General features: G+C 34.2%; 3 protein-coding genes across 4 annotated transcripts; 1 reads left to right on the top strand and 2 right to left on the bottom strand.

Moving 5' to 3' along the window:
* Nucleotides 1–1,423: 1,423 nt before the first annotated feature.
* Nucleotides 1,424–7,829, bottom strand: LOC110643215 (receptor homology region, transmembrane domain- and RING domain-containing protein 1). Its single transcript, XM_058152138.1, has 13 exons — nt 7,780–7,829; nt 7,159–7,268; nt 6,775–7,005; nt 6,137–6,532; nt 5,873–5,970; nt 3,764–3,861; nt 2,990–3,040; nt 2,642–2,836; nt 2,459–2,539; nt 2,294–2,373; nt 2,114–2,184; nt 1,971–2,024; nt 1,424–1,684 (listed from the first exon to the last, which is right to left on the bottom strand). The coding sequence occupies exons 1-13, from the start codon at nt 7,827–7,829 to the stop codon at nt 1,577–1,579; spliced, it is 1,623 nt and encodes a 540-aa protein (XP_058008121.1). The 3' UTR covers nt 1,424–1,576.
* Nucleotides 7,830–7,848: 19 nt separating this feature from the next.
* LOC110643230 (uncharacterized) lies at nt 7,849–11,774 on the top strand. 2 transcript variants are annotated; one of them, XM_058153145.1, is made up of 10 exons: nt 7,849–8,012; nt 8,189–8,333; nt 8,539–8,629; nt 9,266–9,421; nt 9,543–9,781; nt 9,905–10,036; nt 10,523–10,590; nt 10,676–10,737; nt 11,164–11,302; nt 11,410–11,774. In XM_058153145.1, exons 1-9 carry the CDS (start codon nt 7,900–7,902, stop codon nt 11,295–11,297), a joined length of 1,140 nt encoding a protein of 379 aa, XP_058009128.1. In that variant the 5' UTR covers nt 7,849–7,899; the 3' UTR covers nt 11,298–11,302; nt 11,410–11,774. The 2 variants fall into 2 exon arrangements, with proteins under 2 accessions (XP_058009128.1, XP_021651216.2); XM_021795524.2 differs by having other exon boundaries at nt 9,224–9,421.
* A 953-nt stretch (nt 11,775–12,727) lies between these two features.
* Nucleotides 12,728–16,987, bottom strand: LOC110643226 (V-type proton ATPase subunit E). The gene is made up of 6 exons (XM_021795518.2): nt 16,745–16,987; nt 16,464–16,564; nt 15,705–15,861; nt 15,167–15,363; nt 14,730–14,829; nt 12,728–12,989 (listed from the first exon to the last, which is right to left on the bottom strand). Exons 1-6 carry the CDS (start codon nt 16,844–16,846, stop codon nt 12,954–12,956), a joined length of 693 nt encoding a protein of 230 aa, XP_021651210.1. The 5' UTR covers nt 16,847–16,987; the 3' UTR covers nt 12,728–12,953.
* Nucleotides 16,988–17,971: the final 984 nt, after the last annotated feature.

Genomic DNA, 17,971 nt, shown 5'->3' with positions numbered 1-17,971 from the left:
TTTCTATTTTTATTTTTTTTTTTATGTAAACTGGGTTGACTACTGTCCATTAATCTGGTGGCCAACCTCTTGCTGTTTTGATAATGTGATTTTGTGACAGTGTAATAATTAATCATATAATAATTTGCCATAAGGCATTAGATTATTAATAAACTTGATATTTATTCCTTAGTTAATGCTGTGATACTATGGCGTTTTGGTGGTTAGTTGATGCCTATGATATATCATCTGCACGCTTGTCAATTAATAAGATGTTACGCTTCCTATCATTGAAAGAATCCATGCTTCCATAGCAAAGGATGTAAACAAGAAAATCATCCATCTAACATCTTGGTGATGGCAGTGTGATTATTGCCCCAGTTTGAAGCTTACGTGCGTAGATTATCTAATGCCAAGGAAGAATTTCCCAGTGGGGGGCAAAATTTGTTGAAAATTTCTATTCTCGTCAAGGCAGAAACTCATGAAGGGATCGATGGAGCAGAGCTTCAACATGTATTGCTGCAGACTATATCAATTGCTGCCCGTAAAGCCTTGCCGAAAGCTTTTTTTTCTTTTTTCCTCAGTAGTTAGCTTTAGTGACCTGAACGTAGGCAGATGCCACAGCTACCAAGCCAACAGGATTTTTCACATTTTATCCTTGCTTCAACAAGAACCAAGCAAGCTTGTGATGCTGCTTCTGATAGAGAACTGATCGAATCGAAGAAATGTATCAATATACCAGTGTGCTTTAACTCGTAAATATTGCTAGTCTCTGCTTCTGTCAAAAGCCTTGGGAGAGATGGGTAGAAAATAGAATACTAACTTGACCATTAAAGGATTGTCAGTGGAGTAAAATTCGACACTTCTTTGATTCTTCTCTGTTTTGCAGGTCTCAGATAATCTATTTGTCAAGTAATTAAACAATCTACATCACTGCTTAATTTCCTTTAGCAAAGTTACGAATAGAATGTTCACCTTTTCTCTTTAAAAGAAGGATCAGAGGTCTTGTACTTTCCAATTAAGCCCTTCTATTAAGAAAGTGATTATAGAGATTCATGTTAAGCTTAATGGCTGTGACGAGATTTCCTTTTCTTGCATAACTTTGAGGTGAAAATGCAGAAAAAATCCCTCTACACCTCTGCTTTAATTAAGTGCAATAAACTCATAATACACCAACTCTAATATATATATATATATATATATATATATATATATATATATATATATATATATATATATATATATATATATATATATATATATATTTGCATCTACACCTAATGCTTTCTAAAGATATTAGATTATTAGTTGTGTTCTGATGGACTGGTAAGGCACTGGCACAGGAAAGATGCAACATCCACCAACTTTGAGGCATCAATCCCCTGCTTATGCTTAATTATATGCTCTCTTACACTAGATTGGATTTAGAATAAAGCCAATGACGTGTGCAATGGAAGTTGCATTTGAACCTGTTTTGCCAATATATGCAGAACAGGATTCAGGATTGATTAAATATAAAAGACAGAAATCTGTGCTTATCTAGACATATGTGGATATAATATTTAGCCAAAGCAAATATTGGTAGACCATGGTAAACCTATAATAGATCAGAGTTCAGTTTTTTCCCCTCTTCTACCTTTAGGGGAAACTCGTTCTGCACCCAAGCAAGATAACCTCCTCCCATGTTGCTCGCATCCTTGAAACCCTATCATTTCAAACTAAACAAGTTAGTTTCTCACCATCTCGTCTCTCTGTCTCTCTATATCCAGTCATTGAAAAATTAGACCAGAAAAGAAAAAATGTAACAAATATGAACATAGTTTTAAAATATGGCACTCTATTGTATAATTGAACAACAAACAAAGGATATCCAAATTCAGTTTGAGGTTAATTAGGGGCCAAAAGAATACAGCAACAAAAGCGGAGAGCCTCCATGTTTAAACAAAATTTGGGCCAAAATATTAACCAAATTGCAGTTTATATGAACTTACAGCACTAAGAAGATCAGCAGCTGCATATAGGGATCTGACTCCACTTTGACAGCCCTGTACAGGAAAATAATTATATATATTACTAATACCTTGTAGTTAAATTAGAAAAATAATGATAAATGATCTTGAACTTGGAGGATTACCACAACAAGATGATCTTCCTCCTTGCAAACGGCTGAAACCTCATTCAAGAATTTTGGATTTTTCACCCTACCTAAACCCAAGAAAATATGATGTCATATTAATTATTGTTTACTTGTTTATCTGTCACATGTTTAGTGTAAAGAAATAAAAGAAAAGTGAATTAAGGGCTAAATTAACACCTTCTGGAGCGTTGAACATGTAAGGAATGTTGAATATCTTCTCTGCATGCACATGTCCTTTCTTGAACTCTTCCACCGTCCTGTGGGTTTAAAGACATTACAACAAAAAAGGGTTCATTTCCAAGAAACAGAATTGAATAATCCAATGGAAAGAAGATTATATACCTAACATCTAGATAAACGTAGCCAGACTCAAGAAAAACCTTGGCTGCCTTAACATCAACAGTGACGACTTCAGCTTCTAAGCTGTAATTTATCGGAAAGAGAAAAAACAACCCATGAGAGAACGCAGAATAATCCAACAGAAAACTTGGGCTTTTATATGTCCAGTGAGAAAATAACAGCAACCTTTTATCCAGAGAGCCCATGAAGATGAATTGGCGTTTTATACCAACACAAGTTGAATTGTTGACCTGGGGGACTTTTTTTTTTCCAGATCTGGCGGCTGTCTGATGCGTTTGCCTGTGAAAACTAGCTGCTGATATATAGAAGTCTGAGCTGATCAACAGCAGCTGCAGCTGTTTGTTGCACCTATTTGGTTTTCATGGGAAGACAGATAAGGACCTGGATAAACGTCACAATCCCGAAATTCAGGTCCCAATAACATGATGACACGTAATTTGTGAAAATGACATGGATGAATTGAGTACCAACTAACATTCAATCAGTCCATCGTAGATCATTATCCACAATTACAAAAGAGCACTGAAAATAGTGGACAGTGTGCTAATTATAGGCAATCGAGAACTTCTCAGTTCAAAAAAAAAAAAAAAAAAAGCAAAAATAACAATAAGAAAAGGGGTACCACAACCACCTTACAATAACTTTGGATTCTTTAATGTGTGTGCACGTTCCCAGGTGCAAACGAAAGAACAAGGATGGCAAGCCGTCTACATACAGAATCAGCTTCCAAATATTCATTCTAATATCTGAGTTAATTGCACCAATAAGCTCAATTTCAATTTATTAAAATAAACTTGTTTTTAAAAAAAATAAAATCAAGATTTCATTGATCAAGTTCAAAATCAAAGTTGAAGAATTTAATTTCAATTGAAATTAAGTGACTGAAATAAATCAATCACTAAAGTTGAGGGATAGTTAAAGCAATTAACGCCTAATCTCTAATTAAACTTATATTGTGCATGGCTGTTAGATGATTATAACGTTATAATGCATAAATTGCTTACTTAAAAAAAGAAGAAGAAGAAGAAGAAGCATAAATCAACCAATTTGAGGTACTTGTATAACAGCAAAATACTTCAACTTGAAGGCTTTAGGCTTTAACTGCTAGGATAGGAATGTGAATTTATGGAATGAGGAAGAACTTGTGATATGTAACTTAACAATTGGATAATAATAATAAGATATTACATAATACAAAACCACGTAGTATATACAACTGAAATTTTGAACACTCAATTCTCGACCAAGCCACCAAACCATCAATGAGGAAGCCTCGTGATTAAGCACTATCTACAACTTCTCTTTCCAACCAATATAGGAATAGGACACAATGAAAACCACCTGCCATTAGCTTGAAGCACCAAAGAATCTTTCAGGAATTGCTCCTACAGTAAAGATTATAGTAATTGTTAAAATATGATGCAGCAGCAGCAGTAGCATACCATATATCCAATTAAAACTTCGTAGACACATGAGATTGGCAAACTTAAAATGCAGTTCAGAAAGCCATCACAGATAAGCAGAAGATCTGTAACAGAACAAGGAAAATGGAAAAAGGAGTCAGCCATGAATTGGTACATGGATTGAAAGTCCAAAGCAATGCCTTCCGATTGTAACATAATTTCTTAAGGCATGTTGACCTGCATACCTGATTAAAAAGCTAGTCAAACCATCCTCTACATTTACTGATTCTGAAGCCAGATTCCCCTCTTGATCTGCATCAAGAATATAACAAGTATTAATCAAGAATAAACATTAGTTTGCTCATTGGCAAATCAATTTGTCAGGTAAAGGCAGGTTTTACTTTGTTCATATAAAATATTGGTCTCTTATTCTTGCTCCTCTCTGTCACCAGATAAATGTTGGGAAACATGGTGTAACATCCAAAGTTACTGTTTAAAACCTGCACCTTATTTCACCCCATCTCTTGGACGTGCAAATAAAATTTTCCCTCTACTCATTCAATCAACTAGGTGCCAGTCACTGGTATAAGGGCCTCATGAGTCATGACAGGCAGCTACAAAAAAAAAGATGGTAGCAATGTATATGCTCTAGTAATTTGAGTTAAATCTACAATAATATGAATTATTATTAAATATATTCTTTCTAATGCCTCACTTTTCATGTTTCTATAATGAGCTCAGCATGCCCTTCTTGTGACAGACTGAGAATCTATATACAAAAAGTGGCTAGAATGAGGGAAGGAAGGTTTTCAAGAAGTAAAGATCTAAAACTTCTATAACACTAAGTCAACTCCAGCCGGCTGTACACTTATATGTACCTAATCCAACCATCCCTTTATGCACTTATAAACAATGAAGTGACTGCCTTTCCTCGACAAAAATACTTGACAGACAATCAGTGAAGTGAACCAAACTATGCCCCGTATTTCCCAACATGCATCAGCTTCACTTCATGTCATAGTGTTGAAGCTCCAAATTTCCCTTAATGGCCACATAGCCCAATGTTCTCCTAAACTAATACAACTCAACTCAACTAAGCTTTTATCCCAAAAATTTGGGGTCAGCTATATGGATTCGCTTTCCCACTCTAAACGATTTTGGGTTAAATCCTCAGAAATTTGTTTTTCCTAAACTAATAAACTTCAATAAACATTGAGAAGTTGAAGCAAAATGTGAAAGCAGCTTCACAGTCGCATAAAGATATACTTTTAGCAGACTTCATGGAAACGACTAGCATATAGAAATGCTTATGTGGTCTTACTTAAAGCAAGTAAAAAATAGGTCTGGTAAGACAGCATGACTTACATATTGAGGAATATTCCTCCTTATTTCCTGGTTAACCTCACATCAAACAAATTTCATCATTGCAAAGTCAACACAGACACAGAGACATTTCTTCTTGTCTTATGACTGCCGGTACATATCAACACACTTGGTATGATGTGAAGTTATTGGGCAATGGAAATGTTTCCATTCTTCACATCAAAGATTGGGCAAAAACATCTATTACTGAACTCGCTTTAATGCCTATGGGCCAGAACTAACCCGCAAGTCAGTTACAGGAGGATGAGATCCAGAGCTGCAAGGAATCAGAAAGTTGGAGCAGCTTATGATGCTAATCACGTCAAATTAAAACATGGTTTATATTTTCTAATACTTCAACAAGACAATGCATATGCATCACTTAACCACCAAAGAGCTACTTTACTCTTGGTTTTGCAATTTGCTAGATGAGTTAAGAAAAAAGATGAGTTTTCATATGTGCATACCAGAAATCATGACCCTTTAAACAAATAAGATTGACCATTCATCACAAGCCATGCATTGAACAAGTGCCACCATAACAATAATTAACAACACAACTAAATAAAGGAACATACAAAATCCATGCCATGTCCATTCTAAAATCTAAGAATGATCTTTGTGCACTCACCTCAGAATATACAAATTGGGTTTTCATATCAAGCTTGCACACTGGGCAGGATGTCCCCCATTTACTCAGCCATGAGTCCACACAGCTTGAGTGAAATTCTGCATGTAAATTTAACATTGTCGTCAGAAAGTAAATCGCCTTTTTGAATGGGTGGGTCAGGGATGAGTGGTGCAGCCTTTGTAGATACACAAAAGTGATAAATAACATAAAAACCTTTAATTAAGTTTAGGAGTGTTGTTGTGAACAAAATAAATGAAGCCTTACCATGTTGGCAAGGGAGAACTTTAAGAATTTCCCCATCTTTGTAATCCTCAAGGCAAATGGCACAAGTTTCTCCATTGTGATTACAATTCAAATGAGCGGAGTGGAATGAGAAGAGGGGAAGGCCTGGAAGCATCCTCACATCCACACTTCTGAAGTGATAGTTTGTTCGCTGCCAATGTAGCCAGTGTCTGGGCACGACAAAGGCTATTATGAGGAAAGCTAATAGAACAAGAAGAGAAAGAAACGATATTGCTAAAATAGTCCATGCTGTATCACTATGAGACAGGTAAATGCAGCATTCAGCATCTTCGCCTCGAGCATGCTCCTTTAAAATTTCACCAGCTGCCTTAGAAACAAAAACATCATGCACTTGGATGCCATCAGGGTCCATCATCACTGCATGCAAGGGATTGCACATTCCATAATAAGCAAAGAAGCCAAAATTTTTTGTTTTTCAGAAAAAAAAAAAAAGAAACTATTTACAGTCAGTATTTGGTAAATTCTTAAAAACCTCCATATGTTGATGCATATATCGATACAAATATAACCCAAGCACTATTTGCTAAACACTTCAAAGAGATTGGGAAATTAATAAATAAATAAACAAATGGGAAGTCGAAGATGCTATGAAAACTCACTGTAAACCAAATTCCTCTTATCTCTATCGTCAAATACAATTGCAGCATCAAATCCCCCATTTTGAGCATTTCGAATTTTGTTCTCAAAAGGGCATTCACCTCTTACAATCAAAGCCATTCTCACTTGCTCAGTTTCGTTGAACCCAAAAGGATTACGCAGCGAAGAACAAGAGTCCAAAGGATTCGCCACATGCAAAGCTCCACATATGCCAGACCTATGGACTCCAACAGCTTTACAAAGAAGTAATTTTTAATAAACAAAAATAAATCTCACATTAAACACAAACGAGAGAGCAATAATTTCAGTTCCAATTTTCATTTTTTTCTCGCGTTTCCCAACATTTTCTGAGCAGCCACACAGCGGAAGAGCTTAAAGAAAATTACCAAATTTGGCGGGAAGGTCCGGAAAGGAAAAGAAGAAGGGTTTTAGAACAACAGTAGCCGAAGTGAATCGAATAACGTAACAAAGAAAAAGCAATACACATCCATGTAGGCTTTATCTCATCTTTTTTAATTTCTTTTCTCTAAAATGAGAAATAATTTCTCGATCCCGCAGATTCGAATTCGAACATCGGATTTCAGACGAGTAGTTCTGAGGTGGGAGTTCGAGGTTGGAGGCCAGAGGCGATGGCCATTGGTTAGGAGAAAAATGAAAAATGGATAAAAGCTCCCTGAACTTTTTGCCATATACAGTTTTATCCACTTTTAAATTTTTTATTTAATTTACTCAAATTTTTTAATTCAAATTCAAATTAATCACTATATATATATTATTTTTTTAAATATTTTTTAATACTAATTAACAAAAAAAATATAAATTACTTCCAAAGGGTTAATTTAAGTTTAAATTTAAAATTAGATTAATTGAACTAAAAATTTAAAAAGGATACAATTAAACATGAATAAAAAATTAAGGGACTTTCTTAAAAAAAAAAAAAAAAACAGTGCGCTTTTTATCCAATGCATTTCACACTGCAGGCAGAAGAACGGCTTGCCGTTTCAGACGTGATCTTATTCAGAAAACGGTATGTCGTTTTTAAGTGATAGTTTTTCATTATATGCTGCCGCCTGTGCTAGACCAAGACACCAGCAGTCAGAATCAGAAAAGCTTTAGGTTTGTGTTAGATGGAAGAAATTTCCAAGTTACCATTGCCAGAAGCTTTCCTAAATTTCCTCCAAGCAAATGGGCTTGACACTTCTATTTATACTACCAGCGATACTACCCCTCGCTATATAAGGTACCTGAGTTTCAATATCATACAATTCTAATTCCTGCGACTTATGCTTGTATACAGTTCTGTGTTGCAAGTTTCCTTTTGCTTGCTCTTCGAATTGATAGTTTGTTTTTAGGTTTGTCTTGAAAAGTTTTCTTCTTTTCCTAATTTTAGTAGTTAATTTTCGTTTTATGGGAAAGGTTGAAGCCTGGGAGTGAAGATGATCTTCAAGAGATTGAGGCAGAGATAAACTGTAAGCTTCAGAGAGTTGTTTGGTTACCTGGTTTTTATTCTCTTCCACCTCACCTTCAGATTGCTAATTCAAGGGCATACAAGGAAGGAAAGGTAATAGACCAAAATAATAGTAAGAATTTAGTTCCTGTGGCATGGAAAATTTTTTAAATTGGCTTGGAAATTTGGCAAAATTCAGTATTTGACTCATTTAGCAGTATTAATAGGTCTTTCTGCAATTGATTATAAATTTATCTAGCCATTGTGTCTATTGAGATTGTTTTATTAGTGTTGTTATTTGCTTTTTATGGTCATTCAGATTTACGGAATTGATGCGGCTTCTGGGGCTGCTGTTTTAGCGTTAAATATCTCAAGAGGAGATCATGTTCTGGATCTCTGCGCTGCTCCTGGTAAGTGATCTGTGGTTCCTCTTACAGTCAATAGCTCCGGTAGATTTAATCATGACCCTTTGTTGGTTCAAAAAATTGATCACTCCGCTAAACCCCACTCTAGCATGAAATGAATTCTATTTCTGTTTTCATACGAGAACTCATTTTGATATTGAATGTTGCATGAGTGCTGAATGGGACTCGCTTTTGTGTTTCAATACTAGCGCTTGGTTTTTCCATGAACAATCTTTGTTACCTGGCCTATCTGGGACTGTTTTGCTAGAGCATGAAGATATAAAGTTGGCTTGGTTCTGAGCTTAGGAAAAGGCAGAGCAAGCAAGCACTCATTTTAAAAAGTTTTAAATGCTGAAGAGTGTTTTGGAAGGAGCTAAGCAATGGTACTTTCTGACCACATTCATGTCAAATGCGCATCTCCACTCAAAACTAAGAACAGAGGGAATGCCTTACTCTAGAAATATCTAATTGCAAGTGGATAGTTTTTCAGAATTGAATCTCTAAGCTACTTTTTTATATCATGATTTTGGAATGCTTATACATCAGATTATCTTATGAAATGCTTGCCAAGCTTACTTGTAATATGTTCTTGATCTTCAGGTGCTAAACTTTGCATGATATCCGACCTTCTTGGTGATTCAGGATCTGTAACAGGGGTTGATATTGCAAGGCATCGCCTAGCTGCTTGTAGAACAATGCTGCAGAAATATGCACTAGGTGATAGATGCCGACTGTTTGTTGCTGATGGAACAACATTTTCCCTTATTCCCGTGACAGAACATTCAAATTCTAGATCATGTAAGCAGCTTGGAAAGTAGTTTTGTACATTTATGTCAAGCTTCAAAGTTAATCTTCTTAACTCTTAGGAACTCTTGCTACCTGTTTTTGACGTGTTATCAATCTGTCAAGTATTGAACAGGTGAATCTGGATGTCAAGAAAAGGAAGACACATTTAAGGAGTGGACGTCAAGGAGACCATGGAAAGAAAGGAAAAAAGCAAGTAAAGCAACGAAACATGCTGCTTCAGCATTTGTTGCAGAAAGTGATCGTCCCGAACTAATTTTTTATGGGCGGAATTCCGGGGTACTTGGGATTAGCAAAAGTGAATTATATCAAATTGTGTGTAGTTGTGAAGTTTTGAGCTGTGGCTATGATAAGGTGAAGTTATGTTGTAGCTTGTTTACTTTCACATATTGCACCCAATTTCAGAAAGTATTACTCTCCTTTTGATTAGATTTTGCTGAATGACAGAAGCTAGTGACCAGTTGACATTTGATTCAGGTTCTTGTGGATGCAGAGTGCACTCATGATGGGTCAATTAGACATATCCAAAAATTTGAGCATTGGGGATGGGATACCCTTCATCAACGTGTATTGAATGCAGAGAGAACTGATAGTTTGACCAATCTTCAGGTTACTTATCTATTGTTAATCACATAATAACCATTTTCCATTTGTGTTGTTCGTAATTCTAATTCTCAGTGAGCTAATGGCACAATTAGATAGTTAGTATTATGGATTAAGAACTGAAAGTTATGTAACTCCATAGCTAATATAATGGAACATTCATCTATTACTTAATGAAGCTAGTTTAATGGAAGATTCACCTATTACATAATGCTTTATGTGTTTTAATTATCTTTATCTTGGATTCCTCTAAACATCTATTAGGTGCTGAACCACTATTGGAACATTTCAGTGCAGTTCTTCCCTATGCATTTTGGGACTGAACCTTCTGTTGTACTTTCATAGTAACATTCCATTTCAATTCTTCCCTGTGCATCTGCATCTGGGGTATCGAAGTTTATGCTTTATGGTTTTTTGTCCAAAGCATATTCTCAACCTTGTGGGTGATTTATCTTTTTCTTTCACATTAGATATATTTGTCTTCTGTTGCAGTTCAAACTTCTAACAAATGGTTTTAAGCTGCTAAGACTTGGTGGTTTGCTTGTCTACAGCACTTGCAGGTGTGTTCCATATTCAAATCCATTTTTTGCAAAAAATAGTCACAATTTTATTAACTTTATATGAATTTACCTTTTTCATCATCAGTTTAACAGTTTCTCAGAATGAAGATGTGGTAGAAAGATTTCTCAAGGAAAATGCTTCTGCTGGTAGGATTCTCCATTCTCTAAAGATGATGAATCATGATCTCAATATTAATTTGTTGAGCTTTCCAATTTTTTAAGATAGAATGATCAAATTTAAAATGGTTTCCCTTCCCAGCATATTATTCTACCAATTGTAGTTCCATGAAAGAAAATTGCATTCATCTTAAGCCATAACCCTTTTTTTTTGGGGGTCGGTGGTGGTTGTGGGGGAGAACCAAAGTCTCAAATCTCTTATCCTTCATTTTGAGAGAAGTACTAGAATAACCCTGATGTCATGCCAAGTTTTTTTATCTCTTATTGTCACCATGGGGAATTTCTTTATATCTGCAGTCCCTAAAGTCTAAAGACCTTGTCTTTTTAAAGTTTTTATTACAACAAAAAAGAGCCTCATGGAGTTGCCATATAATGATGCTTCCATTAATCGTACAGAGTTGCAGGAGATAGAAGCTGCTAAAGATTGGCCATGTAAAAGTGGGGGGATACTCAAGACCTTGCGCTTTGGCCCTGTAACTTCACAAACCAGTGGACTTTTTGTTGCGAAGTTCACAAAACTAGCCTTGTAATTGAGGTTTGTAGTTCCTTGGAAGATGAACCTGCTAAATCTGTTTATTACTGTATTTCTGTCGCTAGTTATTAAGGCAGCAGAAGGTAAAATGAATTTGTTGCCTAATGCAGATTCTTCTGGTTGATGTTCACCCTATGATCCTGTGAAGAAATTGATTTTCTGTCAGAACCCTGTCGAAGTATTTGGCTTGGGTGATGGAATTAATTGGTATTATTTGCTATCATTGGAGAAAATGGCGACGCGTATTATTTTGGTTTCATGCTGTGTTGGTTAATGCTTCATTCAGGCGTGAGCAGGCGAGCAGCCCATCGAGCCATCATTCTTTAGAGAACCTACTCGGGTCAAGTTGGATTACAGTGCAAGGGCAAAAATAGAAGGATCAAGATTGTCTAATTTTGGTTGCTCAATCTTATGTAAGGCTGGGAGACATTAATTTTATGATGGAACAAGCTAATTAGTCTTGGTTTGCATGCTATTTAGTATTATTATTATTATTATTATTATTATTATTATTATTATTCATAAAAATTTGCTTTAACTCATCCCTTTTTTTATGTTAATTTTTAATTCTAAATAACTCCTAAAAGTAAAAGCACAAGCTCAACTGACTATGACGCTATCAACAAGCCATGGAGCAAAGGAAAATCAGCCCCTGAATCATGTACTGCATGCCATTAATCGTCCATCTTCATCTTCTTAAGGATAATCGAGTTCCAACCTGCAGATCTTTAGGGACCATAGATGACGCTTAGGACTTTATTGTAAAATTGATTTACTTTTAACTTTTAGGACATCTAGTGTTGTTATAATGCTGGGTAACTCTCTTTCATGAGTAATTACAAAGGCATCCATACACTCAGATGTGGCATGATCGATATGCTAAAAACTGAAAACTGATTAAAAAAATTAGGAGACTTAATAAACGAATAAATTTCATCAATTTTTCCTGATCTTATATAATTGTAATACTATAGTCTTTCAACTTTAAAATATAATATAAAATCCTCTAAATTTTCAAATTTTACGCAGCAAAATTCTTCTGACTTTCAATTATTAATTTTCCAGTTAAAAATTAATGTGAACGTCTTCTATGTAATGTGTTGTCAACATTTCTCTCTCCTCTCTTATGTAAAGTATAAAATTATTCTCTCTATACATTAAAAATTATTTTGTTTATAAAAAAGAGAATTATTCAATTTACACATGACTTGAGAGAGGAGAAATACTGATTAAACTCCATGTTGAAACCGTCCAGGTCAACATTTAACTCAAAAATCAGTAATTAGAGGTTATAAAAATTTTACTGTACAAAATGTGAAAATTGATGAAATTTTATGTTACATTTTTAAATTAAGAGACTGTAATATTATAACAAGATAAATTCAGAAACGGTCATTAAAATTTATCCCTCGATAAACATAAATCCTGCGCAAAAGACTAGACGTCGGCTTATTATTAAACAAGAGTACATTGCCATGCCCCACAAAAATTACCAGAACTAAACAAGTACCAGCTACCCTAATTTCAGAAACAACCGGATTCTGCAAAAATGAATATTAGAAAAAATACAGGACCAAGCAATTAATAATAGATTCTGATCTTTAAACACTGGACATAAATTATCCGGGGTGAAACAAAAATGTACGCCAACCCATCATGTAGCCACCTGACCAAAAAGCCTCTTTCGGATCTGCAGTGGGAAGCAAACATGGTTATAGTAATTGCTACAAAACAAAGTAAGGATATAATGTGTGTTGGGCAAATGGTAGGTTTATGCAAAGTTACTACATATAGCACAGCTACAGAAGATGTTAATTTAATTATATGATTTACGCTGTTTGAATTTTGATTGGCTATTCCAAAAATTACTAAATTTCAGCAATTTGCAGATATGAAAAAACACCAGCCAAACAACCAAGTCCCACTATCAACCTCTGAAAGTCTAGATAGGGGGAAAAAAAAGGGAGAAAAGCAACAGAAAGAGAGCTGCTCTACTCAGATTAATGAAAACATATGGAATTATGAATAGATGAGGCTTGGTGAAGAAGCTCCAAATCTTACAATGGTAACAACTTAGAAAAAGAAAAACTGGTGAAGCATTTTTAAAGCTTGATCAATTTAAATGCCAAAATTTCATGTCTTCCCTGAAAGTCATACCAGGAAAATAGGGAGGAAAAAACACAACTAAAGAAGAACAGATTTGGTTTAATACCAGATGCGGGACGCCAATGCCCAAAGTATCATTTAGAGATCACTGCCTCGTACTTCTTTGTGAAAGTAAGTCCTCAGATTTAAAGGTGTAAACAAACCAAGCTAAACCAAGTACAAAGATGTTCTAGCTGGATTTATTTAATTTTTAGCTTGAGTTTGAAATCAAAGCTTAAAATGAGATTAGTGAGTTTTAATTTAATTGTCAAGCTTGAGCCAAGTTTAATGCTCTAACCAAGCCTAAATAAAAACAAAACGTTTTACGTATTTTACATATTTTATATTAAATAATAATACTTTAACTACACAGGACTCCAACTTTACTTACAAGAGAGGAACACTCCTTTCATATTGTTTTACAGTCAATGTGATACAAAATTCCATGTTTTCTCATGATTCACGTTTCCTTATTCATGCACCCATTCAAAAACAAATATCTTATACTAATAATTTATTTTTCATATATTATTGTCAGAATCCCAAACTGAATATGACTTGAGGCAACATTCTACTAAATCTATCATTAAAACACTAAATTTTGATAGTTTCAATTTGCTTATCTATTAAGTTTTTAAAGAGTAACTAAACAAGCAGTCTGTCCACAAACATAATAGAGCCAAGCTCACCTTTGTTCATGTTCATTCATTTATTAACCGAGCCCCAAGAAAAAAAAAATCAAACTTTTTCATTTAACGCAACAAACAGATATAAATAATTTTTTATCAAGTATTTTCATGAGCCATTCATTGAGTGCACTAGTTTACTCACACCTCTATTCAGATTTAACAACTAGGAGCCAGCACTTTACTGAAATCACTCAAAACTTCTCTATTCATTGGATTATCCAGTGATAGCAAAGAAACCCATTTAAACCAACTCACACTTGGATATAGAATGACAGAAAACTAAAAGAAAATGATATTCCATGTGTGTAACCAAAATAATCCAAATTGTTAAAAGGATCTTAAGTTGGACATAATAGTAAAAGACCACTTTTTCCAATTTTGAATAGCGCCAAAATCCTGAAATATTCAATAATATAGATACCAGGGATTATTTTTTCTTTATCAAAGAATGGCCATTTTTCTCTCTTTTCTTCCCTTTTCTCAATATGAACTTCCTTTCTTTTTTTTCATTTTCAAGAATAAATGGCGCATCTAAAGAGTGCGGGAACAACAGAAACAGCAAATGACAATAATAAAAATAGTTTAATGAAGCATACCTCAGGAAGCTTTTTACGGAACACGACATCCAACCGTGCATCAAGGGTATTCTCACACACAATTTTCCCATCTCGAGAAGCCAGGACCACACCTCCAGAGCTGAAGGATTAAATACATTAAATTTAACATGTTTTTCCATCACTGGGATTTCACATAACATAGGAAACTGTTTGAGAAAATGAAATATGGTCTAATTTCAAGGCTTATCCTCAGCTGCTAGCTATTCTACAATTAACCGTATGCATTCAGAATTATAATACTAGAAGACTCTAGAAAATCCTATAAGCATTACCATGTTGGCCACCAGAAATCTACAACAAAATCAACCCAGACAATAGCTAATTTCCTAGAAATCCCATACAAATAGCAAATGATACATGAACAAGTACATGCACTCAAAAGTCTTAAGGACTTTGGGATGAAACAGTGAAATTACCAGTAAGGACCATGGGCATCATGATGACTAGGAGCAGGTGGAAGATAGACGTGATTATCAACTATGATTTCTGGTGCATGAACATTTACTTTCTCTGCATATTCCTGCTTTGCAGAATCCAGGACAGACTGCACCAAATGCAGGTCATCTTTTCGGCAGCGCAGCAGGACAGAAGGCTCCTTCAGTCTGAGCAAACTCTGGGATAATTAAAAAAAAAAAAAAAAAAATTGCTAAAATTCCTCGCTCAGAGAAATTATGGCATTTCTATTAAGCATATCCTAATAATTACGGCAATAATTTGTTTCATCAAACTGAAAAGCAATGGCCCATCTTCAAGAATGAGACCAGTGAAAAATTAGATTGTTCACTACATAATGACTTAAATATCAGGCTGTGATGATGATGCTAGATTGCTACCGATATTTACCAATTTGCTCCAATTTCTATAAAAAGAATAATATTCTTAGTTTGAAAATTCGATATAAATGTATCTAGCCCACTGAGATGGAATAGAAAGACAGCTCAGGTATTCACCAACCTGAACTATCAGATCTTTCAGAAGCTTTTTGTAAACATGATGATCATGGCTCACATTCAGAAGATCATTTCCTGCTGCCTCTTTCATGGCATTAACCACATCATCTTGGGCTTGAAGAACTTTAATTCGAGAAGCATTAAGCTGCATGGAGTATTCACTGCCAAAAACAAATACCAAGAACTTTCATCTATACCATTTTTGGGGAAAAAAGGGTAACCTTTATTATTTGTCAAAACAATTTGACAGCAGAGGAGCAGAAAGTAGCTCTCATTCAACATATGTTAGTGACAGTGAACTCCAAAATTTCAAACTCCATTCATAATCAAACTCAACTAATTGGTCTCTAGATATCTGACTACACACTCTACAAATTGAGTCATCATAATTTTTTCATAAAATTCATAAATATGTAAAGCACACATAACTCCCAATTTTTTATACCAACTCTCATGTACAATTTAGTTATGCACTGGTTGAAGTTGGGATCTGCTCTATAAAGCTTTACTCAACAGACAGGCTGATCTAAAAAATTGAGGACTAAAGAGATCAGTAATTGAGTAAAAGGGAAAAACAAACATCGATTTCATGGCTAAGAAACTTACTGATTGGCTTCATTGAAGCCAAGCAACAATAGATAACTACCAATACCAAAATACCAACTGAACAATCTAAAACTGATCTCTCAGAAATCATATTCTGACTCAATAAATATATGCCAATAGCAAAACAGCAATTAAACAAAAAGTAGAAGCAAATTACATCTTCTTTCGAACATCGACTTGCTTCTCTTTACGCTCATACTCTTGCCTGATCTTCTTCTTCTCTGCCTCTACCAGCTGCAACTTTTCAATATTGAATTCCTACCAAAACATCAAATCAAATCAAACGCCTTAAAATCACGTCAATTACACGCTCTCCCTAATCGTGAAAACAGATCAACGAAATCAAACTAAATTACTAGATTACACAAAAATCCGATAATCGCCTACAATATATATATACAGTCCTAGAAAAAAATACTACTATGGAAATTGGGTTACTTCTTCAGCAGAAACTGAGATCTCGTTGGCCTTCTCTTCAGCTTCCTGACGGATGAATCTGACCATCTGCTGGATCTGTTTGGAGACATCTGCATCGTTCATCGTGGGTGATTGAGAGAAAGAGGAAGAGGGAGTTCAGAAAGGGTAGGTATTTGCGAATGATGTAGTAGACTCTCTGTAATTTGTAATATAAATTATGATGGAGCGATGCTAAGAATGAGAGGAAGAAAAACAGATGAGTTGATAGAGGAAATTTCTGTGGTACCCCACCCGCTTTTACCAATACGGCAATATTCCCCTCACTTTTAACCAAAAGCTGCCACGTTATCGTATTTATTTAATATCCCCTAAATATATATTTATTTAATATATTATTAATAGATTTATTTAAAAAGTTAATATAATTTTTTATATTTTCATGTAATTAATAAATCATATTATAATTGTACATCCTAAAATTATATATATATGCACATAACTTAAATTAAGGTGATAATTGAAAACAAAAAAAATCAATGTGATACATTAAATAATAATGACAAGTTTATTGGGGGAAAAATTAGTAAATTTTATTTAATTAAATGTTTAGTTTTAAAAAAAATTGGACTGGGCTTGCGCGTTACACCCTTTATACCAGTGAACATATTTTACTTGGGCTAGTTGAAGCCCGACAACATGGGCCAATTCTATTAAGCATCTTATGGGCCAAAATGGGCAAAATGGATATATTTTACAAATCAAAGTTCTAAAATTGCACCAAGAACCTACAATTAATTTATACACACATTTGTATTTAGATGGAAAATTATATTTGATAGGTATGAAAATAAAAATGTAAAGTTTTAATAGGCCAAAATTAAAGGGCCCAATTTTTTTTTGTTTTTTTCCATTTTTATGATCATCCAAAAAGACTTCTTATAAAATTTAGTTGTTAATTATAAAAGCTAACATATTCAAGCATTTAAAGGAAATTATAAATATATATTTTAATGAAAATTTAATTAGTTGAATAATAATTAATAAATTATATATTAAAACGTAGTTCTTTTTTAATAATATTTAAAAGAAATAATAAATATAAAAATTTAACAATTAAAAATATAATGATTAACCTTTATTCTTTTACTTAAAAAAAAAACTCAAAATTTAAATTTATATGTCATCGATTATTAATATATCTATATGATATATAAATGTGTGAAAGGAAGGGAACATTAATTTTAGCTA

This window comes from Hevea brasiliensis, chromosome 9 (genome assembly GCF_030052815.1).
Source record: "Hevea brasiliensis isolate MT/VB/25A 57/8 chromosome 9, ASM3005281v1, whole genome shotgun sequence".
In the NCBI taxonomy this organism is placed as follows: Eukaryota; Viridiplantae; Streptophyta; class Magnoliopsida; order Malpighiales; family Euphorbiaceae; genus Hevea; species Hevea brasiliensis.
The sequence above is the reverse complement of the archived record's forward strand: the minus strand, read 5'-3'. Positions and strand labels throughout refer to the sequence as shown.

What these genes read in the sequence shown, in the direction of transcription:
- LOC110643215 (XM_058152138.1), bottom strand. Translation starts at nt 7,829, where the DNA reads ATGAAAAACTATCACTTAAAAACGACATACCGTTTTCTGAATAAGATC. An exon ending in CGTTTTCTGAATAAGATCAC is followed by an intron (nt 7,269 to 7,779) that starts GTCTGAAACGGC and finishes GATGAGATAAAG; the next exon opens with CCTACATGGATGTGTATTGC. An exon ending in ATGGGCTCTCTGGATAAAAG is followed by an intron (nt 2,540 to 2,641) that starts GTTGCTGTTATT and finishes GATAAATTACAG; the next exon opens with CTTAGAAGCTGAAGTCGTCA.
- LOC110643230 (XM_021795524.2), top strand. Translation starts at nt 7,900, where the DNA reads ATGGAAGAAATTTCCAAGTTACCATTGCCAGAAGCTTTCCTAAATTTC. An exon ending in GGGCATACAAGGAAGGAAAG is followed by an intron (nt 8,334 to 8,538) that starts GTAATAGACCAA and finishes ATGGTCATTCAG; the next exon opens with ATTTACGGAATTGATGCGGC. An exon ending in GGATCTCTGCGCTGCTCCTG is followed by an intron (nt 8,630 to 9,223) that starts GTAAGTGATCTG and finishes CTTGATCTTCAG; the next exon opens with GTGCTAAACTTTGCATGATA.
- LOC110643226 (XM_021795518.2), bottom strand. Translation starts at nt 16,846, where the DNA reads ATGAACGATGCAGATGTCTCCAAACAGATCCAGCAGATGGTCAGATTC. An exon ending in TGAAAGATCTGATAGTTCAG is followed by an intron (nt 15,364 to 15,704) that starts GTTGGTGAATAC and finishes TAATTATCCCAG; the next exon opens with AGTTTGCTCAGACTGAAGGA. An exon ending in GATGCCCATGGTCCTTACTG is followed by an intron (nt 14,830 to 15,166) that starts GTAATTTCACTG and finishes TTAATCCTTCAG; the next exon opens with CTCTGGAGGTGTGGTCCTGG.